Source organism: Anguilla anguilla, chromosome 8 (genome assembly GCF_013347855.1).
Source record: "Anguilla anguilla isolate fAngAng1 chromosome 8, fAngAng1.pri, whole genome shotgun sequence".
NCBI lineage: Eukaryota > Metazoa > Chordata > Actinopteri > Anguilliformes > Anguillidae > Anguilla > Anguilla anguilla.
In genome coordinates, this window is record NC_049208.1 from 16,552,740 (window position 1) to 16,580,197 (window position 27,458).

General features: G+C 39.8%; 2 protein-coding genes and 1 long non-coding RNA gene across 3 annotated transcripts; 1 reads left to right on the forward strand and 2 right to left on the reverse strand.

Annotated features, from left to right (window-relative positions):
• Nucleotides 1-1,808: 1,808 nt before the first annotated feature.
• On the reverse strand, nt 1,809-12,567 carry LOC118234519 (cytochrome b5). The gene is made up of 5 exons (XM_035431109.1): nt 12,269-12,567; nt 8,719-8,847; nt 5,430-5,459; nt 4,693-4,727; nt 1,809-4,186 (listed from the first exon to the last, which is right to left on the reverse strand). Exons 1-5 carry the CDS (start codon nt 12,407-12,409, stop codon nt 4,105-4,107), a joined length of 417 nt encoding a protein of 138 aa, XP_035287000.1. The 5' UTR covers nt 12,410-12,567; the 3' UTR covers nt 1,809-4,104.
• LOC118234520 lies at nt 11,412-17,489 on the forward strand. The gene is made up of 2 exons (XR_004766675.1): nt 11,412-12,231; nt 15,299-17,489. It is a non-coding gene; the product is annotated as an uncharacterized LOC118234520 (long non-coding RNA).
• On the reverse strand, nt 17,346-26,562 carry LOC118234518 (divergent protein kinase domain 1C-like). Its single transcript, XM_035431108.1, has 4 exons — nt 26,186-26,562; nt 19,151-19,828; nt 18,458-18,622; nt 17,346-18,305 (listed from the first exon to the last, which is right to left on the reverse strand). Exons 1-4 carry the CDS (start codon nt 26,372-26,374, stop codon nt 18,084-18,086), a joined length of 1,254 nt encoding a protein of 417 aa, XP_035286999.1. The 5' UTR covers nt 26,375-26,562; the 3' UTR covers nt 17,346-18,083.
• Nucleotides 26,563-27,458: the final 896 nt, after the last annotated feature.

Sequence of the window (27,458 nt, forward strand, 5' to 3'; positions counted from 1 at the left end):
CCCAGAATTTCCTACTTGTGAGACAGTGCTAACCACTGCTCTACTGTGCTGCAAATTTCTAACACAACAAGTTGGATCTAGTTAAGCCAGATCCAAGAGAAGTATATATTTACAATGCAAAATTAAGAAAATGTCCAGTAAATTCAGAACTTTGCAACTAGTTCAGCTCGTTTGTGGGAAAGCATTACATTGCAGACATTGAGTGACTTATACACAATTATTTTACATAGCATTTGCATTACATCCATTTACACAGCTGGATATACACTGAAGGAATTAAGTTAAATACCGAGTTCAAGGGTACAACTCAGTGTTCTATCTGGTAATCAAACCTGCAATCTTTAGGTTACAAAGCCAGTTCCTTATCCATTATAAGACACTGAAATGCATGAGGTTGTCAGTGCTTTCCTAAACCAATGTTGGAAAAAACATTATAAAAATGTAAATCATTTTAATTAAAACCCTAAGAATTTTGTGGGACACTTCCTAGACCAGAGGTATTCAAACCTGGCCCTAGGGGCCAGTAGTACTGCTGGTTTGATGTTCTGCCTGATAGTACAATAAGGTGACTAACTGACCAGAGATTATACTTACCTGGTGCATCACATTACCCTTTTGATTTCAGAGATAGAGGTGGCGTGAATGAATGGCTCATTATTGTCCTTTATTCACCGTGAATGTGTTAAAGGAGCTTTACGCAAAGTAATTAGACTTGTTTCATGCAAAAGTTGAACTTTTGCATTCTGTACTGTATTCTGAATTTCTCACGTATCTATTTCATTAATACCCACATTATGCTCTTACATTAATTTTAACCATTTTAGGCATGTCCACAGGGTCTTGAACAGTCATGTTAAAGCTGCAGTATGTGAGTTCAAACACTTGTTCATATTTGGTTAAATTTCCCTCACATCCCAACAGATATCGATAAACTAAAAGAAATTATGGTCTTCACAGGCACTGAAATCAACCAGTCCAAATATCACTGCACCTGAATCTTAACAACCAAGCCTTGCCTGCCTGTCAACCAACCTGTTGTGTATTCATAGTACGCAGTTAAGAAAAGAACAGAGTTAGCAAGTTACTCTAAAGTTACTGCAGAGATAGTGCTAAAGCTAGACTTCCAAATGATGAAAATCTCCGGTGCTTGGCAGACAGCTGTCCTGATTGGTTGTTAAGATTCAGCACTTGTGTTTACAGCCATTGTAACTGCTGGATTCAGAAACTAAACATATTCCACTTAATCTTCACTTCCCTGACACCTGATAACCACATAGTCTGCATTGATGTAATACAGTTTGATGGTTTCAAAACTTTAAAACTTGTCTTTTGAATCTCTTTAGCATCAGAAAATAAGCACTACGTTTCAGTCTAGAAATAAGAGTTTCCTTGCAATTTGCTTACATAATTAAAATACATATTCATAATCTTACTACTTTAATACATATATTTTTGTACTTTATTTTGAATATATTACACTTCATGGCAAGTACTACAAAATCAAGGAAAAAAAATTCCCTGGAAAAAATAATTTCCATTTTTCTGTTTGTGATTTATTTTACCACTAGGTGGCGTATTCACACAATGTTTCACCATTTAAATATTACCTGGTTAAGACCATGGTCATTAGTCAAGTACATTTCTTGTGTATTCTTCCAAGAATAAATAGCATTAATAATAAACATTCCTAAGTATAGTATCTGATCTCATATATTATAGATTCTTACCTTTCCAACCTAATTCTTCAGGTTACAGACCAAACCTCTCGAGAATTTCGAAAGCAAACCAAGGAAAAACATCAAGAGAACTTCACGGCAACTCAGACACAATTTATTATATTGTATAAAATTTCAAGCAATAGAGATACATTATCACAAGAGGGAGGACTGTACACAGACCAGTTGGGGATCTACTGTCACTGCCTTTAGTTTTGCTTTCACACAGTGATAGACCTGGGACAGGAATGAGGGAGTCCACCGAACAGCAGTTTCAGCCATGTCCCCTGAACAGATTCACTATCTGAAGAACTTCTGCTCTTAAAGGATAGTTAGCAGTAGGACTACACCCAGTTAAAATGCACAGTAATCCAATGCAAAGCACTTATTCTTGAGCTACAACTGCACCCTCTGAGGGACAGGAAAGCAAACGCATCTGAGAAGAACTTTCATTTTCCAGCACAAGTCTTCCCGTAATACTGGCTGAATCCCATTCTCTGGACTTGGGAACTCATGGACTCAAAGGGATGTTCCCATCAAGTCCATGAGGGCTTAGGACTGTCCAATTGTCAAAACAGCTTTTTTGGGAGTGACTTTTGCGCAGATGTTTTGCGCCCTCTAGCTACCCTCTCGTTAATTCCACATCATTGACCGAGGTAATGACCCAAAATTCATTTCAGGTCAATGACGTAGGCATTATTATAATTTTAGTAGGTAAATGAGGGGCATGATTTGCATGTATAACTACAAAAACATGCACTTGCATTCCATGATGGACTGAACTGATTAAATGCACCAGTCTATCTAATGCATTTTATTCTTTTTTATGTGTTCGTTGTGGCAACTGACTGCCAGCTAATTTTTCAGAAACTTCAAGCACTTTCAAGGCCACTGCAGCTGCACATTTTAGTTCAATCATTTCCCAGTGCTACCCATGAAATTTTGGATAATTTAATAAATTAATGTTTTAAAAACACTTGGTCATTGATTTTTGCCTTTTTTCAGTTCTCATAGATTTCCAACAACTTTGCTGTGACTACTGTTAGCCAATATTTTCCCTGACAAATATGCCCAGCCTTATTCATGCTGCAATTGTATAACACTGCTTGCAATAGACAACAACATATTCGCTTTCTCCTCACTTGCCCCCCTTTCATATAATTTTCCTTTCAAAAGTCATTCACTTATTTTAAAGCTGTCCTGTTAAATATTCTCGGAAACACTCGCCAGCGCTTTACTGTATTGGGTGGTGTCAGAAGTCTTGTCCTATTTCACCCTTGTCCACTCACGGGCTCACAGGTCCCCTGAAATATGCCATTAAAGTCCGCCAGTCCGTAATCCAAGTCCAGAGAGCTCTGTTTGGAATCAAGCCATTCTCCTGGAGGAACAAGAGCAGCTGAAACCCTGCTTTTAAAACACTGAACACTGGGTAATGTACCCTGTACTTAAGACACACATTGAACCGCAGTCTCCATTTTGAATCCCTAACGGAGGAGTGCCTTCTGTGGCTTTTAACCATAACCCTCCTTGTGCACGTGACAGTGAACAATGTGATGATGTAATTGGGCTAAAGCCCCATGTCCCTCACAAAAGGAGCCTACTGTCCTTCTGTCCTGATAGTGGATGAAGTCACTTTCTGTAGAAGATTCACATCCAAATGATCCTCAATTTCACTTAAAGCAGAACGAGGACAGTCATGGCTTAATTCCAGAATGGCAAGGCTAACATATTTATCACGATTATTCCTTTAGAATAATTCCATTTTAGTACCAGGATAACTGCTGTTGGTCAATGAGTTGAATCGGCCTTTTCTATATTCATTAACATATTATGTTCATAATATTTAATCATTTACATGCTGCATAAAGTTGGCAATTCCAATTCTCTTAATTGATTGCGCATTTTATGAAAATTTCCTTTAAAATTGACCCATAAATATCCAGGGTTCCTTAAAGATGAGCAATGACTCAAACTGCTGTGCAAATGGACTCATATAAAACCTCTTAGCTAAATTATGGAATGTATTGGTTCTGGGATTATTATCTGGCCATAAAAATCTAGACATTTACATTATCACTTTACACATTAATTACAAGAGTCAGAATGAACAAGCCTAAAATACAGGCTAAATCACAATGTATTTTCTACATCAATATTTAAATCTCTTTGAGAGGGAAACCACTTGGCGACAACAAAAACAACAAAAATTGAATGCCTTAATTTGCAGAATTTACAAAGTTGCAGAGTGATTGGCTGGATTAGTTGAAACTCTGGCAGAACTGCTTTTGAACTTCGCATTCGGCAAGACACTTGCGGTTTTGCAGCTCTGTCCAGCATAGTACTAGCGCTACAGGAAGTGGTTAATATTTGCATTTGGGGGGGACAGGGGTCAGTCCTCTGACGTGAACAAACGGAACAGAAGAGTGACAATGGCTGCAGCGAGGCCAGGGATCACCCAGCTTACCCACCAGCTGTAGATGTGTGGAGAAAGAGGAGAGGAGGGCAGAGGAGAGGAGAAGAGAGGGAAAACACGTTAATATCAAAGTAGAAACCAGAAAGGAAAGACTTTCTGTAAAAAAACATCATTTCAGTATTTAGAGGGCTGCAAGGTCTACCTAAAACCTCTGCACTCCTTCAATTTTTACTTTGTTTTTTTTTTGCAGTGAGGGATTTATTTAGCTGTGCCTCTAGCCTCTGTACTTAACGAGGCCTTGTTGTGCAAAGTTTCATCGAAAACTACTTTCTGCTGAAGTACGCCAACTGTGTATATCCCCGCAAAATCACAACCAAATCACACAAATATTATGGGGCACTGCTAATCTGGATGGGTAGATGGGTAGTTTGGATAAGTGGAAATATAGCTTTATTTTACCTTTGGTGCATACCTGAACGCTCACAAGCATGAACAGTGAGCATTAGTGGTCATAATAGACTCAATCAACAACAGACATGATTAAACTACCATTGGGGAGCATACCTTGTATTGTCTGCCACTGTTATAACATTAGACTCCTGAGAGGAAGAAAAACATAAAAAAAAAATATGAACTGCAGTTCAAAAAAAAGGTATAGTGTGAGATTGTAAGAACACACATGCGCACACACACACACACACACACATAACTGGCATTTGGAACCATACAGCCTATTCTAAAGGAGTAATATTTTATTAATATTTTATCAAAGAGAAGCTTCTCATGCTCACATATAATACTGATTCTGGGAATGTTTTCTCCTAATAGTACAGAGCTGACGAGCCTACACTGTACAATGTAAGAAACATGTAGTGATGAAGAGTGCAGTCTTTTAAAAATAAAATAGATGACTAAACGTGAATTGCGATATCAGTTACATTAAAAAGGTTTGGTATCTGCCACTGTCCTCAATTTGCAGGACAATTATTTCTAAAATTAGGTAAAATTGGAAAGTTACCCATTAACATCATACTAAGGCTGTCCTCAGTTCTGTAAATGAGGCACATTACAATGTGGGTGCATAATGTTCTTCCTCTAAAAAGAGGTAAAAACCAAAAACTGAACCTGCCCCAGCAAGCACTTTGTACCAGAGGCTGTAAACCAGTAGTTTTCTTGAAATAAGACTTTCTGCTTAATGCTTAAACCTAAATGTTAATATAGTAGCTGAATTGTTTCATAACAATGACAGGGTATTCATTGTCTTTAAACATGAAATTCCATCGCTGATTTATTTTACTTACTGGAGGTTTTGCAATTTTAGGCCGGTCTTCCTGTGAACAGAAAAACAAAGCAGATGAAATTACTATGTGAGAGCCGGTCAATCCTTTACACAAAAATGCCAAGACTTTCCTTCCTTCTCTGATTACATTTAGTGGCAGGCGGGGCCCAGAGATTTCGATCAGGAACAGTGGTTAAGTATCTAAACAACACTTAAGAATCACACAAAAGCATGACATTCTGCCAAATTGCTTTCAGGGTTTCCGCCAGTGTATTGTAAACCCGGCCTAAGTTGAATTTAAAAAAAAAAAAAAAAAAAAAAAAATTTTTTTTTTTTTAAGATGTTTTTTAAACTACAGTTACAATGGGCGGCTTGGTTGAAAAGCTCACCAGTGACATCTGTTGGTTAAACGTGAATGCACTGTAGGAAAGCAGGTCTGAGATCAGTGTTCTTTACTCTTGTTTTGCGTAGAGTGACGTTCGACACTTGACGCTTCCAACTATAACAAGCTAACGTTACTTAGCAAGCCACCATTTCTTATTTAGTAGGCTAACTAACCTTGTTGCAAACTGCGTTATCACTTCATCTCGTCGGTAAGTACATTCTTTTTATATTAACTTAAGCAGTGTGTAGGTAACGTTAAAATAGTAGCATGAATGTAACGTTCAATATATTGTAACATTACATGACTTATTAATCGCCATCGAAATAAGAACTTAACTTGTTTATTAATAACGTTAGCTTGATGATTGATGTGCACGACAACGTTGTCATAAAATTCTTCCCGACCGTGAAAACTGCCTGACTTGTTTACATTTTGCAAGGATGTGGCTATGGAGTAAATCCATCGTTTCCATCGCAGCACTTTCGACACAAGTAATATTGGAAAAATCCTAACATTTCTTCTTATGGTGAAGAGTGCCTGACTGGCAACCGTAGAAATGTGTTAACACAGCGCCAAAATTAGGCTATATCTAGAAATACCATCTTTGGGGAAAAACGCTACGGTTAAGGCCCGGGCACTCTTCACGATAAGAAGAAATTTCAGGATTTTTTCGATATTGCTTGTGTCTAAAGTGCTGCGACGGAAACAACGATAGATTTACTGCCAAGCCACATCTGTCCAAAATGTAAATAAGTCAGGCAGTTTTCACGGTTGGGAAAAATTTTATGACGACGTGGTCATGCAGCAAACTTAGCTAGCTAGCCAAACAGTCAGTAACACAGATACTTACTTAGTGCCATTTAGGAATAATGTCAAGGAGGAAAGGTAGCCTACTGTAAAAGCCAAAAAACCTTAGACAGTTTTTTAAATGTGTAAATGTGCCCAGCATTCCAAGGCTTGTTGTAAGATTCAGTAGCCAATCAGGACTTGAATACAAGTTTTTTGTAGAGTGCAAAAACCTTGATATTATTTATTTTAATTTAATTTCTTTTGTTGCTGAAATGTGCCCAGCAACAATGTACAAGACTGTACATTGTTGTCAGATTCTTTGTAAGACTCTGCTATGCTGTAAATAGTGGTTGATTTTTTAAAATGTGTGTTGAATAAATGACTTATTTATAACAACATTCACATTACGTAGTCATATTTTCAAATCTCCAGTCAGCTTTTAGCACTGACTTAATGTAGGGCCCTATGGAATCTGTGTTATAGCTTTTTTAAATTCTCAATTCCGCGATTCCATCCATGATTCTGTTATCACAGAAACTATAGGGCCCTCCCTATGCTGCCATCAGTCTGTCGCTGGCCCGCGCCGGGCCCCCATCAAAAAAGACACTTGGCCGCCGGGCCGCGCCGGGCCACTGGGCCCAGCCAAAAGATACTTGCCACCGGGCCTAACAACTTTCCTGGGGGAAACCCTGGCTTTAATGACTTAGTAATGATAACTTAAGCCAAATAAACGTACAATACATAATTCAAAAGGCTGAAAAAAGTTGCCAGTGTAAAAATAATGCATTTATTTTCAAGATGATTTGTGGGTCTGCTTCTCATAATATGCTACATTTTCTGTACCTTAATCACAAAATAAAGTTTGCTTCTTTTTCAAATGTGTTTCCAAACCAAATCAAAATTTCTGTTTGATGTTACCTTCAGCAAACTCTCTTCACCATGCAATGCAATCTTTGTTGTCCATGATTATAAAGGAAATGGGCCACCAATTATATAGTGGTACGGAAAAATCAGCATGACAGCACAATGACCCACATGCGATTGTACAACATCATCAAATTTCCACAAGTAAATAAAATGAAATGGGAAATTTTCTGCTAAATTTAAAATCAATTTAATGAAATAATAGCCTATCAAAGCATGCATTTTCAATATATTATATAACATAACATTATATTAATAACAAAACTATGTATATTTATTGTTTGCAGTAATAATAATGATAGTAAATTAAGAATAATAAGAAAAAGAACAAGAACATATTTTATATAGTTCTATAAATTATTTTTAAAAAAAACATTATCTTGACATTAAATATCTCTTTTGCCCGAGAGACTAGGCTAGTCCATAGGTCTTTGAACAAGTTTCAAAACACCACTCAGTTTGAGGCCTATGAGAGTAGATGGGATCATCTGAGAAGCTACTGTATGCCCGTTTCTCACAAATATTTTGCCTCCGTTGGCTGAGCTTCGCAACATTTGCCATTGAAGAACACTGAAACAACATATGTACCCATTTGAGAAATTTAGTTCATTACAAGTTCATTTCACCAATTATACTGGCAGCTTACCACCAATAAGGCAATATATATACCCCCAGTCCTATTACAGTGAAGGAATGAAACCAATTTTAAAAGTTAAATAAACAAAACAAATGTATTCTTTACAACAACTCAGGGCCCTTAGTTAGAACTGAAATGAAGCTAAATTTAAGCACAACGAAATACAAGTTCTGTGGCTCACTCTGACAAAGGCAATGAGCCTTAAATGTACAAGCATGACTCAGCTACATTGTCCTTAGCAATTAAACAACTTGCCAAAAACATTTCACTCAAGGACAGAGCTGGCACTGCTCTTTGCCCTTGAAAAACAAACAACCTCTCACCTATTCTTCTGGGTTTATAGCAAAATCATTTAAACTGTGGCTGATCACGCAAATACCTGGTTTTTAAGTAACCAATCAGACTCATCAGTGAGTAAAATAAGCAGTGTCTGAAGGAATCACATTGTCTGTTGTTACACATTCAGATATGTATTGTATTATTGTTTTATATATTGCTCATTGTGATGGCAGAGAACATGCAGGTTTGCTGTAAGTACTTGATAACAGGTGAGCAGGCAGAGCGGTGTTCTCTTACTGGGTGCAGCTCGCCAATCAGGAAGCTCTGGGCCATTTCTCTGGCGTCGGTGGAGTGTCCCACATCCTCGAAACTCTCCGTCGCATCACCTCCAGCCTGCTCGCGAAGGACCTCCTCGCCGCCAGGGTGCTGGGGGCCAAGGCATGGGATCAGGGGTCAAATGGTGTCCCACTGAGGCTGCAGTGTTCAGGGTGTTAGGTAGAAAACACTGAGCAGTTACAGCCTACCACCTATTTACATGACAATCAATTTGCCAATCAAATAGATCAGTGACGTAATTATAGGAAGAAAACTGCCTGAGCAGGTCACAGCTTGGCTCGACACCTAAAATAACGACTTAGCCAAAATGTCAAAACGTCTGGCTTATTATTTTCCTGCCAAATCCTCATTCATCCAAGGCCTTGCAGTTCTAACTGAGGCTAAATGCAAAAGTATCTTCACCTTAGACTGCCAGAAGCTGAGAGAGAGACCTCTCGGTTTGGCAACCACAGACAACCTACCAGAACCCACCCCTTCAGGAATTTTCCCACTTCTCAAATCCCCCACCATTCATTTTGGAGCTCTTGGCCTCCCCTCAGAAGGGGATGTAGGTGACAGAATCATGCATGCTCTGCAGAGTTGCCAAATCTGTTTATAATACGCATCTTTCAACCCCCCCCCCCCCCCCCCCCCCATGAAGTCACTTGAAAAGATTTTAAGTCGAAGTTTTTGGGTTTTAAAAAATCTTGCCACTTCTTTGGAAGAGGGCTGAGCAATGGGGTACGTACCATGGGGGCATGCAAGAGTGCATTAAAACAGCATAGAACTGTTATCTAGCTACATCAAGAGAAACATACTATAAGTCTAATAATCATAAAAAGAAATATGTGCACACTTTCTTGCACATGCATAGGAAATGCAAGGATGCAAGAGTGGTATGCACACATGATCTTTCTGGCGGCACATAACTTCCTATTTCTCAGGGGAAAGACACACCACAAGTACTGTAGATGGCAGCTCCTGATAAAGCACTTATGAGTCAACGCACTGTATAAAGTATTCAACATAGTGTGGTTCAACATTGACTACCTCACAAACAGAGTTAACTTACAACTAATGGTTCTAGTCTATTCATTGCAATTGTTATTCCTGTTACTATCTACAAGCATTAATAACAATGCCATTAGCAGCACAAATGGAAAATCCAGGCTCAGAATGTTTAACTCCTCCCCAGTATTTTGTTCCAATCACCTGGATTTGCTAATAAGAAAAATTCTTCAACCAAGATTTTGTGAAATCAGCAGAATCAGTTCATGAGTAAAAGAAACACGACAGGATCTATTTATTAGCAACAGAAGCTACAATGAAAAATCACACTTTTAATAACTTTTTTTCAGTTAGTGCTTCCTCTTGTCTAAATGTCTAAATATTGGCCTATTCAGCAGACGAAATGGAAAAGCTAGCATAAGACCTGTGTCCATTGTTCCTTGAAAGGAATGAATTTCAGCGTTAGACCTCATATGCCCCAGCTGCCCCATGATAAATGAAACGGGAATACAGGCATCAATGTAGCATAGTAGTTAGGGGGCTGGGCTTGTAAGTCCCAGGTTGCAGGTTTGATTCCAAGCTGGGGTGCTACTGTTGTACCATTTAGCTACCTCATGTTAATGAAAAACAGCATCTGCTAAATATGAAACAGTCTTTTACACCATAAGTATGTTGATATTTACCTTATAAGGTAAATATAAGGTAAATATCTGAATACAAGGAGTCTTGTATTCAGAGTCATTTAAGAAGATGTGGTGTGATACACTGACAAGGTGTGGCATGAAATATTTTACACACATTTTTCATCAGTGCGGTGGAGATGCTTTTCCATATATTATTTATTCTACAGTAGATTAAAAGGTAATATTCCACATGTTTGTTTAGTAATATAGCTGGAAGTAGGTTAATATTAACAGTCCAGTACTTCTGACACATAGGGCTATAATCCAGAAATACTGAACAAAGTACCAAATACACTATCAGGCAACAAAGTTCACATTTTCATTTAATCAATTTTGTCAGTGGTTTTGTAACCTCTTAGAACCAAATGGATGAATTCAGGGCTATCCCTTTATGGGCCTCTGACCCAGATTGAACCAGGAAGTAGTACTGCTATTTGGAATTCAATGCATTCCTATGAGGGGAAATGAGAGGGGTGGAGGTTGCACAGATTCTTGAAGAGCCAGACACGTCTAGCTCAGCTAAGTGTATCCCGTCTCTCCCCCTCCAGAAAATTAATTACTGGCCGGGGTTCAGTCTGACCCACAATTCAATTCAGTGGTATTTTTTCTTCCACAAACAGCTCAGACAGGTGGACTGACCAACTGCTGAACTTGCCAACCAGTTTAAGAAGAAAAAGACTGTTAAAATTTGCATTTAAATGTTTATCCATGGACGCAAACATTCTGCAGGCCACTGCTACTGGTTATAGTCTATTATGTAACAAGTGTCAAGAGAACTCCGAGGGTCAAAAAGAGAATTCCTCAACAGCACTCTCTGAGCACACAGGGACAGGTAAAGGTAGTCCATGCCGCACGCACACTGATAAGGTTACTGCCACAAGTTCAACAATTACATTACAAATTAATGATAACTGTGTGTGTGCCTGCACGTGTGTGCTGCTAGCCTATATTTAGTTCTGAAAACATATAATGTATAATATTAATCATATATAATATATAATAATGTGATTTAGTCCATGGATTATAATGTAATGTAAAGATACCTAGCGGTGTGAAATTATTTTCCATACTTTCAGAACTTAAGACCCCTGTCTGGTCAAATTTACCTCCGTTTTGATAATCAAGGTTTAACTTAATCCATGGGTCACTGAAAGATGATGTCGATTAACACTGCAATTTGAATGTTCAATTACCTGTAATATTATTTGCAGACGGTTAGCTATATCTACAACATTAACACCAAACTAAATCAGATCAGACAATAAACAATTTGGTCATTTTTCTACGAAGCGTCGAGACCATCAAAAGTTAACTAAAGGCGATTATATTGACATCCTCGGGTCCAAACAAGATAAATCATTAATAGTGGTTGCAAAACAACTGGCTTGAATAAGAACAGCCTGGTCCATATCGAATGCACGCATAATAAGCGATCTGCGTGGGGAAATAAGCCACAACTCTAAGAATATTTAGAAATAAGCATATCACTGTAAACCTTAACATATGCAAACACACAGCAAGCAGTTTGCGTAAGACTCGTTAGAAGGATTGGCCAATCCGCCTGACACAGGAAGTGCCATTGAGGTAACATCAGTTTAGAAACTAACAATGCATTACATGCTCCCAATGCGTACACCCAACTTTACTTTTTTCATTACTGTCAGCTGTGTGACAAAAAGTGAGTTCAAAACTGCTAATTTAAATGAGAAAAGGACTTTGCATCTTCTTGTGGATGAACAGAAGATCTGAGGACACCTGCTAACCAGGCTACAACGATTATTACTAATTCAAAAGAGCAAAAGAGGTAAATACCATAATATATTCTCAGTTTTATTTCTCACCTCCTCCAGAAATTTAGTAACATCGTAAATTTTGTGGTTGATAATAATCCAGGTACTCTTGAACGTGTTCCGTTCCTCCACTTCTGACAGCCTGTAGTATTTTACCGTCTGGGTGACCGATTGCTCTTCGGTGCCACTCATGATCAGAGTGTTTGAAATGAACTTATTTAGAGATCGGTATTAAATTAGCCTTCGTTCGAGTACACTCAGCAAAACTATATTAATGTCGAGCAACATGAATACAGCACTTTTCCTTGGGTGTAGAAATCTATTTCACTCATGAGCTCTACCCACGGTCACTCTACAAGACACCATGATTGGTTAGTGCAATGTTTGTCTTGTCACCATTGGTTAACACGACTGCCACTCAAACTCTTTACCGAGCGCGATAGACATCGCACGTATTATGACTGGGTGATAGTTCAGCGAAGTCCAGGAGTTCAACTTCTGAGCTCCTTCTCACGAATATCGATAGTCACGCAACCAACTTTCTGAAGTAGGCTACTACTGTATGTTCTGTAGTTCGCACTGAGCACCGCCTCGAGCAAGGCTTTGATTTTCTTTCTCGGAAGTTGTACAGATGAACGTTAGACAAATATTTATGTCAGTCCGACATTTCGTACCTGAAGGTTACCTACCCGAATTAAACGTTCTTTATCCATATAGAAACACATATCGCGCTAATTATATTTCCACAAAGAATGAATAGGCTATACTAGCGCTTACCCATTGTCACAAAAAGCCCATATATAACCCCTTTTTTTTAAATGACCACTTTAAGAAAATATACTTATTTAAGTGGCAATAGGTCTGATATATGGAATTCTCTGTAAAAAAAGAAAAAAAAGGGACGCACATACGTCAAAACACTTAGAAATTTAATGGCAGTATTACATGACATGAAGCAGGACACTCCCCCACCTCAGTTCCCTTTCATGGGCCTAAATCAACAAGTGGTAAGAAGACTGATTTCATATTGATGTTTCCCTTACGTGTCCTCAACCATGGCTGAATTCCCTCTTGAGAAGTAGAGCAGAGTCTGACTGCACTTTGAATTTTTGAGAGCTGTGTTTATCTGAACGTGTAAAGAATGAGACTTGTTTTTCCACCCAAATTATAGTGTCAGTGCTACACTTGGGATTCAAATCTGCCACTTTGTTATTACCATGTTAGAATCATAATCTCTGGACTACATTGTTGCCAGAAAGTTGCAGCAACATCACATATGACTCTCTACATGAGTAAATACGTATTGTATAAAGAGGTATATGAACTCAGCATTTCAGTTTTTCACATGAACCCAGCTCCTCATGAAGAGATCATCAGGCACCCACTCTCAATTGCACAATATAGATTTTCAGACGGGTGTCTTGGAGTGCTTGTGTCCTGAAGTGTTTTGATTTATATCGAGGCCAGTTCCTTCAATATCCTCACAAGAGATGACACAGAGATAGACACTCCTTGACATGTTAAGGCTGTGCACTTGGAAGCTCAACCATGTCCTTGTCATTATTTTACAAAGGTCAGATCAGCCTTGAAACTGGGCCATGACCAACTGTCCAAGCAATGGAAAAAAAGAACGTTATCTATTGTTCATGGCCATGAGGAGAACATTTCATGGCATGTTATCAATTTCCCAGCCCTAAGGGAAAGTGAGGAATCGTAGCTGTTGTTTTTCATTTTGAGTTTCAGTTATGGTGTTGTGGATGGCTATTTGCCATTGGATTTACTAATTCGAAATTTGAACACGATTTGAACATTTTTAATCAGTATCTCTCTCAGAGAGTTTTCTGATATTTTTCTAAAAAGTATTCTCTAAAACATTCTGAGCATTGGATCTCCTTGCAGCTATATTCATAACTTCTTTAAGGTTAAGTTTTTATAAGTTTTTAAGAAAAATAAGTAACTTTTGAGTTACTTATTTTTAATCATTTGGCACACTATTTGGAAAAACATAAATGCTTTGAAGTAGCTTTGTAATTTGTGATAAGAAGTTGGGTCCATTTGCTGATCCACGGGTATATTTCATTACTTGAATTTGAAGCGGCCACTCAGAAGGGTTTGCAAGCAAAGGACATTGGACTTTTTTTCTCTGGGTCATCTGGGGGCATGCAATGGCTGCTTGTAGACTTAAACTATCAGAGCCAAAACATTGATGTCCCTCCTGCTATTTCTTAGTTTTTTTTTCCAGTGTCATTAAGTTGGGGATGAACTGCTAGGTGAAGAGTTTTCATGGACCTGTAAGAATGACTGGGAACTGCTGTGTTTCCTGTGCTTATCAACCATTGTTTACATGCCAGCACGCACACAGGCACGCAGGCACGCACACACGTACACACACACGCACACCCTCACACCCACATGCACGCACACACACACACACAAGCACGCACACACCCACAGAGTGGCAGAATACTTGGTGTTGAAGGCCTTTCTACGTCCCTGTCTGTGGTTGAGTTCATTGACAAGGACAGTCAGCTGTGAAATCACACAGACCTGCACTCTAGTTTGAACCTTCCTTCTGACACAGACAACAAATCACTGAAAAGCCAGATGCTGTTAGTTGGACGACAGTAAATTAGGACATAAGACACTTATGAAAACACTATGCTCATTATACAGTTTTATTGCTGAAAACTGCTTTTTGAGAAAAAAAAGAAAAACATGTTCAGAGAATGAAATATGACATGTTGGCAGTAAAATAGCTTTTCTTGGCAGAATCATTTGGGATGTTTCTGAGACAAAGGTACTCACAAGTAATCTTTAGAGCACACTTGTAGGTTGGGCTTTCTTTAGATTCCTTTAAAAAACCTGTTCCGTATCAATGTATCAGCCACACTTGCAGACACACGCGCACAGGTACAGGCACACGCACACACACACACACACACACACACACACACACATGCACACGCACACACACATATACACACACACCACTCGGAGGCATGAAGCTGTCTGGTCTGGATCTCAAAAGGTCACCTAAACTAGATGCTGTTGTTTTGATGAATGTTCTCTCCTCTTTTGGAGATGGCTTCGATGAGACAGACTGGGTACCACCAGCTGCAGCTGGCTGGATCTGTCTTCCCAGCTTTGACACAGAATGAAACCACCTCCTATTGCCTGAGGTTAAACATTGTGCCCCTGGGAGAGGTATCTGTTCTCACATGGTCTGTTTCCATCGCAATAATATGATCATGATCAAGGCTGGACTCTGAGACTTAGAACCAAGAATACACTATAATATGGAGGGATGGTGGTTAGCCAATGGCTGCCCATTGATGCATTGCCAGTTTGTGGGACTCCATAGCTATATACTCTTACTGTAGCCAATGGGACTATAAGTTTAGAGCAATTGAAGAAGTTAGGTTTTGATATAGTTTCGAATACATTTCAAGAAAAATAAAAACAGGAGCGTGTGCTGAGCAGAATTAAGTGCCATTTCAAACACCTCTTGTCCATGATGCAAACACTTCCTGTAGGTGTCTGCTTGTACTGCATGCCTGATGAATACATTGGTCCCGGTTTTCCAGTTCATATGGGCCATGGTGTGAGCGGCCACTAAAATGACAGGTGTCTTCTTGTGAAAGTTTAATCCTTTTAATTCATGTGTGGCTGTGTATCATGGCAGATAGTGAGCCTGCCTTGTAAGGTTGCAGCTGCATGAGGTGGCAGTTTTGTGTCCAGCCTAAAAGTAAACCTTTTTTGTTATGCAAAACACCTTTTTTCTTTTGCAGCAGAAGGCAGTAAAATGCAAATGGGACAATGAAAACAAATATGGATATTGCAACAATTGTATTTTGCTGCCATCTACTGCAAAATAAAACTTTTCTCCAAAGAATCATACGATTTTTGTTGCTGTTACCTTGCTTGAGGTAATCATTTAACTGAGAAAGATAGCAAGTATAACATATAAGCATGCATAATAGCAGGCAAGCATTTATTGATTATAGCTTATGAATGTTTGACAGGTTCAGTTTTATAATTGCACGCATAAACATGGGCATATAATAAGAACGACTAGAACGAGTCCATGCAATAATCAAACAGTGTACAAGAGCAAAATAGACTGAATGAGATATTAATTTTTTTGTACAGGTATTTGGAATTTAATTCAAGAATGCAAATTCTTATTTAAAAAAAACAAAATATGTGATCCAGTCGCCCTTGCACATTGATTGGTGATTGTATGTAATCATTCTAGTCATTCTGCCATAAGTTCTGCTTTATGATGAGAAAGAGAAAATAATGGCACATTGTCATGAATGTTTCAACACATCGGCCTTGATCTGGGAACCAGGTACTTCAAATGAACTAATATATCAATGACTCAGTATTTGAAATCTTTCTGAACCCAGTGAATTGCATGGCTTCAGTTAGCTTTTCTGTGAAAGATTGGCTATATCATGCACAGTAACCCTTTGTAGATTATTCTGTTTGCTTATTTTCAGAATTGTACTAATACCCACTTTACTGGCTCGACTGTTCAAGATTAATCATTACATCAAGGGGCAGTTAGATATAGTAACAGTATTAAGTCTCAGAGTTTGTGGTGCTTATCGGAGTGATGAATGTTAATTGCTGTAAACAGTTTTATCCCAACAAATACAAAATGGTTCTTTTGCAGGGGATGTCTTACTGATATTATGTTTGTTTTAAAGGGAGATATACTCGCACTGCTTCTTATGTAGTGGTCCATGCCTATACAGTGTGAGTTCTTGGTAGGCACTCAGATACAGTTTTCATTCTGCCATGACTACAGTTCAGTTATGTGTTTTGACTTCAAACTGTAATCTCCTCATGAACTTCAGCAGGAAAATGGCTCTGTGGAGTCGCACTATCAATCTCAGCATTTGCGTCTCTGGGCTCCAAAATAAACAGGTACTGTTTCCTCTTGAGAATATACTGATGCCAGGAATTTTTCCAGAGTGCTGAAAATTCCCACGCCTTACTGATGTCCATCTGCACAGTCATGTGACCACCAAAATCTCCTCCACGGTACTATGGGGATGTGTATCTCAACCCAGAGCAGCAACAGCTGTCTGGCATATGCAAGGAACTGCACTGACACAGGTGGTCCGTTTTCAAAGTGTATTACTGACAAACATGATGAGGAGATTCAAGACCCTAAGATGTACCACAAATTATAGCCATTATTTCACACATTTTGCCTTTCCAAATGGGAGAGGCCTTTCCTGTCTTGTGATACTGTTGACCCGAATAGAGAAAGACCGGTCTCCAGCAGGATTAAAGAGTCAAAGCAGGAAAGAAGCACTGAGCCTTGGGCTAAAATGATTCAGGTGATGCTAGGGTTCAGAGGAGCCATTCACATGATGCACAATCATGCATTTAATTCACAAAGTGCATTTACCTACACGCATAAACGAGGTTATGCTCTCATTGTCTTCATTTTCAATGTTTTTGTGCTTCTCTTTCTAACTCATAATTCCTTTTTCTTTATGCTTATGAGTTATGAGTCTATGTGCATGTAGAACAGCACAAAAAATCAGTGTGGAGAACATGAGGTTATGCAGAAATGTGCATTCAGTGTGGTACAGAGATTACAGCTATTCCCACCTGTAACCAAAGACAACAGCAAGCGGCACTTTAGGGCCAGAGTCCAGTCCAAACAACAGAGATAAATCGATCAAAGTAAATTCCTGAACATTGTTTTTATTTGCCTTGCCAAAAGACTTAATCGTTTCACCAACCAATGTTCAACTGGCAATGCAGACATTGGCATTCAACACAATCTTATACTATACTCCTATACTCAGCAGAAGGCACCGGATAGCTGGTGTTAGTATTTTATAGCTCAGCGGGCATAACCTGTCGTCTGTCCTGAGACGTTTTGCAGGAGCTGGGATAGAAGGCTTTGGAGGTGGAGATGAACAGTTTGAGCGTGTACACCATTGGCGACATCCATTTCTGCACAATCCTGCACCGCACGCTGCAATTCCACCTCTAGGGGGAGCTCCACCCTGGAAACTGGAAGCAAAGGACGGAACCAGTGTCTAAAGATTTTGTCGCAGATCACCTGGAACAGAAAGGGCAAATGGTGGTGCGATTAGTCCCAAGTATTAGAGACTTTAATGAAAGGGCACATTTGATTTTGCTTTATATTTCCATTCCCTCTACTTCTAAGCACAGACTTACTGCACCGTGTAAAGCATCTCAACAAAGCTGCACCTGCAAGTTGCTGTTCACTCGTTCAGAGCTGCATTTGTTTTCCTTCATGTCGCATTTGGAAATGCAGTCAAAGAAGTTGCAGTCTTCGTCGCTGGAGCAGGTCTGCTCTAGAATGTTCTGCATTTTGGGCTCAAAGAAAGCCATGTCAACATCGATGGCCACAACCTGCAGGAGGTATGGTGTTTCACAGTCAGTACAACACTGGGGACTCACATTTCTGTTAAAACAAATTCAGAAGGCTAGCTGGACATGACTTTGGCCCACTTTCTTTATTCAGTACACGAGTGGGAAAACTTCAATGCAGTCATTTCTGGCATTTTCGAAAACTCAAACATCTTTTCCTAATGGAGTAAATGGTGATAAGCCAGTGGATTCACTTGTGTTTCACAGTAAACTGTGCTTTATTTCCAACATGAAGGGATCTGGCAGTGCTACGAATTACGTATGTTGTATTTTGAAAATTATGTGCAATTTGAGGTTCACTACGCAGGGAACCTTGGACTGCCTCTGTCATCCAGCATAACGTGTATTGTGTGTGAGCTCATTTTATAACGGCCTGGCCAAGATTGTGTCTGGATGCCTGTGTGTTCGTTAAGTTTAAGCCTTTGCGGCAGATGTTGAAGCTGTAACAGAGACCCACGGACCTCAAATTTATATCAATTACAGTCAGAATAGGGACGGGGCGGGACTCACCGTGAGGTCCCCCCGGACCCCAAAATTTTCAGGCTTGATGTCGCAGAGGTGTAGGCGGTGGGGAAAGTCGCTCTCAAAGTGCCGCACCATGTCAAGGAAGCTGAGGGCAATCCGGAACACGATGTCCCTCCCCGACCTGCCGTCGGCACCCCCCTCCAGGCCCAGCAGTGCCTCCTGTGAGAAGAGGTTCTGGCTCCAGCCCCGGCCGGCGACGAGGTACTCCACGGCGTAGAAGTGCCCGCAGGAGCCCAGCACCTTCACCACGTGCCGGCTGAGGTCCTGCAGCGTCCTGAAGAAGGTGTACTCCTCCTGCTGGAGCAGGGACCAGAGGGAGGCCAGCTCGGCCCGGGTGGAGGCCCGCGGGAACCCCCCCGGGAGCGCCTCCCCGGCGCCCCCCAGCTCCAGCCCCAGGGAGCTCCTGATCTCCAGCGTGGCGTACAGGACCGCGTCCCAGGGCGACGGGCTGGCTCCCTCCTGGTAGTCCAGTGGACCCAAAGCCTCGTAGGAGGAGAAGTTCTCCAGCTTGGACTTCAGCACGATGGGCACTCCCCGCCAGTCGGCCTGCATCACCTTCTTGCCGTGCTCGTAGTACAGGCAGCGTCTGTACTCCACCCTGTGGCTCACGCACAGCTCCTCACACAGGTCCCCCGCCAGGACGCCATGCCCGTACTCCTCACACTGCCAGAGGGGAGGGAGATGCTCAATCACAACTGAAACTTACTCATAAACATACATCATTACTGGCTCTCTTCCTCATATGAGTCCTCCACATATAGATGTAACATATTTATAAAATCTGTATGGATATACAAAATTGAAAAATGCATATTCATATATGTATAAATGCACAATCGTCCAATCAAAATCAAAACTTCTGGCAAAAATCATAAATTCTTATGCATTAACCAGTTGTATGTGTTGATAATTTCTAGTGAATTAAAAGAGCCTTTTTAGTTGCATTACAGTATTAAAATCCAGAGTAGTGAAGCCATCTGAAACTTTATAAATGAATGTTGTAGTTCCCTTCTGCTATCCTGCATTAAATAAAACAGCAGAATTATAGCCTGCTAATTATTTATTATAATAATATTTCTCATAGTATAGTTTACATGTTTACAATGTATAATGCAGTGTATTCCATTTAAATTGAACCCCATAAGAATTACAGTTATCCCAGTTCAGTCCTGTAGTGCTGAAGTTGCAGGGCTGTTTGTACTGTGGAAAAGGTAAGCATCATTTTATCCAGCTGAATGCTGCCCAGCTGAAATGCTTTATGAGCTCTCCCTTCCTCTGTGGGATCCCTCGTGTAAAACCCCAGGGCTTCTCATGTGACCTGTCTTTCGGGCTGCAGGCTGTGCTCCCGGAACCCGCTGTTCCGGATGTTAACGATTCTGTTTTAATTTCACGGTCCAGCACCAAACATAAAACTGACCATCTTCAAATTTGGGTTGCAGGATAGCATACAGTATATGGTGAGTCTACAGGTTACTTGCCAACAAGGCACAAGTTGTTTATAAAGTTGCACGTGGATGGCAGTGAAGAGTTTTTTTCAGGACCTGTATGTGAGGAGAGTTTTGGAGGCTGGAGGTTGTCAGTTCATATCCTAGTTGGGACTCTTCTGTTGGAAGAATTCATTCCTTAAACGATGACATCATATGGGTTATGCCCTTCATACTTCCACAGAAGGAAACAAGGGACTGGGAAATGTGAAAGCTATTATTTTTTATCAAATGAGGTCATTTACTTACAGTCCACTGAAATCAATGGTATGTTTCTTGGCCCAGCTATATCTTATGATGTTGCTCTATGTGCTCCCTCACTGAAGTCAATTCAGCTTCAAGAGGGAAAAAAAATATTCCACAGCACTTTTTGGCCAGGTAAGCACATGAAGGTAGAGCTTTAAGAAAAGGTTCATCAATTGCCTTGATCAGTATTGGCTCCTTGTCTTTAGGACACTGCAGTTCATAAACAAATAGCATAAAAAAGGCTTAAAATATGTTCCTGATATTAAAGATAAATAACAGTTACATCTGAAAAGCACCACCTAAAAAGAGTCAGACCCCTCTAAATCACATCCCATTTTTAAAAATAAATTTGACTTGACTCTTTGAATACATGTAAGTCTGTATGAAAGTAAAACTGTAGTATAGGGTGGACTGAATGTCCCTACTATTTCCGCACAAGGTGTTTTGAGCTGTTCCAGTAAAAAAAAAAAACGGTGACAATGACACTGACAGTTGCGATACCAGCTAGGAAACAGTTAATATTGGCAAGTCAGAAGTCCTGAAACACAAGCTTACAGGATAAAGGTAAACATGAGAAGCGCTTTGTGCTACTTCATAATTATGCCAACAATGGCACACAGTGCACCTGACCATTCTCAAGCCATCTGTTCAGCTCGCCAGGCACGGACAGTCTTAGGACAGTCTCATATCATATATGATAATCTGGGAGCAGTCTATGTTACCAGCAGGAGAATGTTCTTAATGGTGTGTAAAGAAATTTCGGGACGAAATGTACAGCATTCAGTCAGTTGGAAGGAGAAAACTAATACAAACCTATGCTTTCCACTCAAATAACAAAAACACACTATGTGAAAAGGCAAGCTGAAAAGTTGCCTCATCTGATTTTATGCAGGTGGACTTATTTTACAACATACACTATACAGTACATTAAGCAAATATTGCACTGATATAAAGGTGTTTAATGACCTTGTTGTCAAGGTGGGCGAGGGAATGGACCCAAACGCGGAGTCAAAAAACACTCAAAATCCACAGAGTGAACGCAAAACTAGGAATGTTGCTTTTAATTAGAACAAAAAACAAAAGGGAACAAAAACGAAGCTGCGCAGGGCAAGTCAAAAAAGGACTTGCGCAAAAACAGAGAAAAGCAGAAATTCAAAAAAAAAACAATGCAAAAACAGAACACGGGCAGGGAGGAAGACACTCACGGCAAAACACTGAGTCACAAGAACAAGGAGCACAAACCGAAACACCATCCAATATGCACACAAAAAACAAACAAGGATCCAGCACCTGAGTCAAGGAAGAAGGGAACTTAAATAGACCAGACACTGAAGAGACACAGGAGGGCACCATGAACAATCAGGCCACAGAGAGGGAAGGGAAAACGAGACAACCCAAAAACAATAATAGAATAATCGAAAGCAATAATACAATTAAACAGGGGGAGCAGGACACAAAACAGAAGTGCCGCCATCTGGCGGCCCAACAAGGAAAGACAGACGGAAACACAGAACCATGACAATTGTAAGTTTCAAAAGATGGTTCAGTACCAACGTTGGGTAAGCTGGTTCTGAAACCTATACTGTGAATGAATTGTAATAGAAATTTAAATGTTTTTATTTTTCTAAAATTAATTTTGATGTTTAGATCCAGCAAAGGCAAATGATGAATCAAAACTGACTGAATCACCTGCTGTCCACATACACAATATTCTAAAGGAATCTGCCTATTTTTATTGTTAACAGAGAGTTATGTATTATTGATGTAATGTACAAAACATTTAGATATTTATCAAGATTTTGGTGACTATATCAAGTTAAAACAGTTATATAAATGCTCAGTTGTATGATGCATATTCTTGAGCTCTGTGGCTTGATGCCAAATAGCTTTGACTGTGAACACCTCAAAAACAGTTTGCTGAAATGTAGAAGCTTTCACATGCCAGTACGGCAATCGATTGATTCTTCTGAGCAATAAAATTCACAGATCCAAACAATGATAAGACCAAAATTACAGTCACAGACTGCCTGATTTGAAGATTACACACAGAACTGCACTCCAAAGATTTAATCTCTAGAGTCAGCGTACAGCTCTGTCCAGTCTCCAATCTACAGCACTGGTTCATGCAATCCAGAAACACGTCAAAGAAAATGTGACCTTTTCTGAATCCCAGTGGCACTCTGCTTATGATAATGCAGACATGAAGAAATCAGTATCTGTACCTGTACACAACCTGCATATTACCTATGCATTTCCAAATAGGGTTTTTGGGTTCAAATCCACCTCTACACTATGAAGTTACTATCTTCACTCAGTTCATGTGGTTATGGGCCTACAGTGGGCATAATGTACCCAAATTGGCCTGGAAAACTTTAATCATAGAGCAATTAAATGCTGAAGATGATTATCGGCATGAAACTACCAGTTTACTGCCAAGAATAGAAGCACAGATTTACTGTAGACAGTAAGCAGGTCTGGAGACAGTTCTGAGGAAAACACTCCCATGCAGTGAATTTACTGGTCATTTGACCAGTGCCAAGTTCAGCAAATCATATCTGAACCATAGATTATGTGTGAGATAGACTGTCTGGCCACACTGTCTGTATCTTATAGAATTGGGTAAAGAAAGTGTATTCTGGAAACTTCTTTGTAAAATGATTGAATGCTTTTGACTTGATTTTTACTTCTTTGTCTTTGTGACTTTTTCGGAAGAAAACCCTGGATATCTATTTAAATGAGCTTATCTACCCGCCTGTGATTCCAGATGCCGTTGTTTTTGGAACATAGGTTAAATATGATCATTCAGACATGTTTTCCAGAGAAAAGGGTCCTCTCCCTGCCAAACAGACGGTTGTCATTAGATGCCCTTATGTTTCAGGCCAAGCCAAGTTGGAATTAGAAGAGCAAGTGCAATGCATAGCCACGTAGGTTCAAGCATTCCTGAAAAACTCTGGAGGAGGTGCAACTCTGAATGACTCCATTTCACAAGAACTTGATTTATATTTTGGTGCTATATGCTGCAGCAATAGAGTAGTGTTGTGCAGTGCTTACTACCCCCAAAGGCTTCATTTTATCCCTGACTCAAATCCAGGTTACTAAACCTGTTTATGATTTGTTTCCCTGATTAATAAGCTTGCTGGATTTTGTATTCACCAATCATATTTTTTACTTAAATACGCCTATCTGTCACATAAAAGCATTGTTCATATTTATTTCTTCCCACCTGTTTCTGAAGGGCCCAAGAGAGAAAAAAAAAGAAAAAGAATCAAAAGAGTTTCACTCAACACAACAAACTAGCCTCTGTGTTGACAGAGATCTAAGGAAAAGCAGTGATGAGGAAATTTTAAAAATCTAAATGAATTAAAAGTTGAATTTAAGTAGAAAATCGGGCCACATATCTGGATCATGACACGTAACAGGGCTAATATGGCAGCATACATTTTTTTGCCTTTAAATTACTTTAAATTAATTTAAAAAAATAAAACTTGATTTCACTTTGATGTAAAAACTTATTTCTGATCACTCGAAAGTAGTTATAGTAACCCAGTCTTCTTTAGGGAATGTTACTAAATTGAACTCAATTACATAAAAGGAACCAGCTGCCTATTCCTCAAGCAGCTTTTCTCCTGGTTTATGGTTTCTTGTTCAAACCCTTTTCTCCGCTGCTTCTCCCTTCTCTTTCTTCTCAGCTATCCAATCACCTCTGAGGCAGAGTGTCTAACTTATAATTCTGCTTTGGAAGGACAAACACAAAACCATCCGATCACCTCTTCCCTTTCTCCAAGATCACACTAGAGAGACAATAGACTGATAATTGCTTCTGTGTATGGGTGAAATTAGCCTCTTTCCAAGGCAGTGGGAAATGTTCAGGGTTATTTCCAGGTCACTATAGGAGTAATATGCTTTATGAATAGACAAGGGGCACTGGGGTTGGTATATTTATAATTTCTGTTTTTGTCAGGGGAAGGCATTGCTGTCCTGTGTTCAGGATTGACCTTTTTTTAATTGTTCAAAAGAACATAAAATCCATCCCGGTTCTTGTCCAAGCAACTTTTTACAATTTGTCCATATAAGCAGTTTGCCACACATATCCTACTCCCCTCCCTTGGGCTATTGAAAATATGTAGCTGGTCCAGTATCTCATACTGCAGTGCTCCAGTGTCTGCTCAGAAAGCTCTTCTCATGACCGCCAGTGCAGAAATAGTGCTAATGCAATGTTCGATACTTGGACACAAATTAACTTAATGCTAAAAGTAGGTAAAAAGTCATTAGAAAGTCAAATATTTTCATTGCATGATTCCTTGCGATTATCTTTGTTCAATTTATTTTATCCTTAATAATCGAGAATTTTTAGTATTTCGCTGAGAGTATTTCCTCTAAGTTGCATTAATTTTCATCCTGATGGCCTTAGGCTGCCAGAATTCGGTTTCTTACGTATAATCTTTTCTTCAAAAGTACAAAATGTGCCAAACAATGCTAAGGTTATTAAAGCTAATGTCTGCATAAATCTTGGAAAATGGTTTTTTTATGTTTTTTTTTTTTTCAAAATTCCAAGTGTGTGTTCTAGACCTCTATTGCTTTCAGTTACTAGTTATGATTATTGCATCAACATTAGATATTTTACTAGATATTTGTAACCTTAAAGGGATAAAGAGACCAAAGGGTGGTACAGTAAATAAAGTATGCGGTCTCTTTAGTATTCTTCTCACAGACCGGTCCCTTCCCTTCCTGAGAGACTTAAGAAGTTGAGAATCTAGCATGAGAGACGGGATTTGTACTGTTGGATTGTACTCTATCTGCTCTCTGCATCTGTTCTGGACTGAGCTCATGCAAAGCACTTCTCAAACTCTTGTTTTGAGTTGTTTGTTTCAGCTGTAAATGTACAGAAATGTACAATACGCGATTTTACTGTGGTTCACCTGCTCATCGCAATGTCAACTCAGAAACTTGTCACGGTCGCTGTAGACTTGAAAATAAAGTATACACATGGCACGTAGGCACATGTCATTTTCTTGTTTCCTGATCCACTTGATAGACCAACACAAGGTATTTCCAGTGTTATAAATATACAAACACAAACACACACAGACTTTGCATCCTACTGAACAACAGTGTGCAAGTTGGGTTTGGAAAAAGATTTCGTGGAAATAGACTGCAGTCAATATTTCCTGTATGTGTGTGTGTGTGTGTGTGTGTGTGTGTGTGTGTGTGTGTGTGTGCGTGTGCGTGTGTGTGTGTGTGTGAATGAGAGAACAATAGACAGAAGAAAAGTAGCAAAAAAAACTCCTACCACTCCCTGCAGAATCTGCTTGCTCTTTTTATCTGTGCAGAGGTCAGAGAACATTGTCTTGTGCACAAAGACCACACCACTGAAGAACATCCACGTTCCAAACCAGAAGAGGGCCAGCAGCAGGATTGTCCTTTTGCGGGTCCTCAGCCCCAGCCTCCACAGTGCAAAGCCCCTCCACAGTGACCCCATGGCCTCCTGGGTCCACCTCCTGCCCAGTCCTAGGTCTTCAGGACTGCTGTGCCACCAGTTCTTTCTCTGGAAACATGCGCCCCTTTAAGGCAACTGGCCATACAGCCTCCTAGAAAGAAGGACCTTCCATCCCCATCTGAGGACGGACTCTGGTGTCGCCTCTCTCCCAGTCTGCTTCTCATGCTTGCTCCCACTTGATCACTCCCACTCTGTCTCTCTCTCACTCACATACACACATGCTCACGCCCCCCTTTCCTGAACTCCTCCTCACTCCCTCCCTCCCTGCTTCCTGTGTGGAAGGGGCTCTGTGTCTGGGTCTGCTCCTCCCACTCCACCAGCGCTCAATAAGAAAGTTCAACGCAAAGAAGTTCCTTTCTATTCTGAAGCACTTTTCTGTGTCTCACACCCTTGTCTCACTGCTGGTGTCTCACCCCCAGAAAAGTTCTCTGTTCATGACGTAGGGGGTTAAGGAGTTCCATGTGCAGTAATGCTTTTCTGCTCAAAACCAGCCCTGAAATTAGATATGTATTCCTGTCTTTAACAATTTGGTTCGCAAACATAATACAGAAAATAAACATTGTTCATTGAATGTGACATGTCATGCTTCACTTATGGAGCACAGTATTATTTTTCTGATTCAAGGCAATGTTCCAAAATGCTGCCAAACTCTTTGTGCAAATTAAAAAGAATATTCCTCTGCATTACCTAAGAGGGCACTTCCATTTCCATTTCCTGTTCAGACCTGTTGTTTGGAATAATCATTCTCTAAATTGGAATCATTGAAAATCCAGTTTGTCAGTGAACTTGTAAATGTTGATTAAAACCCATTGTCACACAAATATCACACACATTTTAAATTTTACCTTTTAAATGGAATTAGAATAAGAATCATAATTAACAGCGATAAAACATACTTAGCCAAGGAAACGAAAACGTTTATTGTAATAATAATAATAATAATAATAATAATACAGAATCATATGCCTAATTTTAATCAATTCTGCATATGTAACTCGCACGGCAGGGACATGCCTTAGTTCCGGACTCCACGAACATTCTAAGAGGCATGCCTCGGCAATTATTT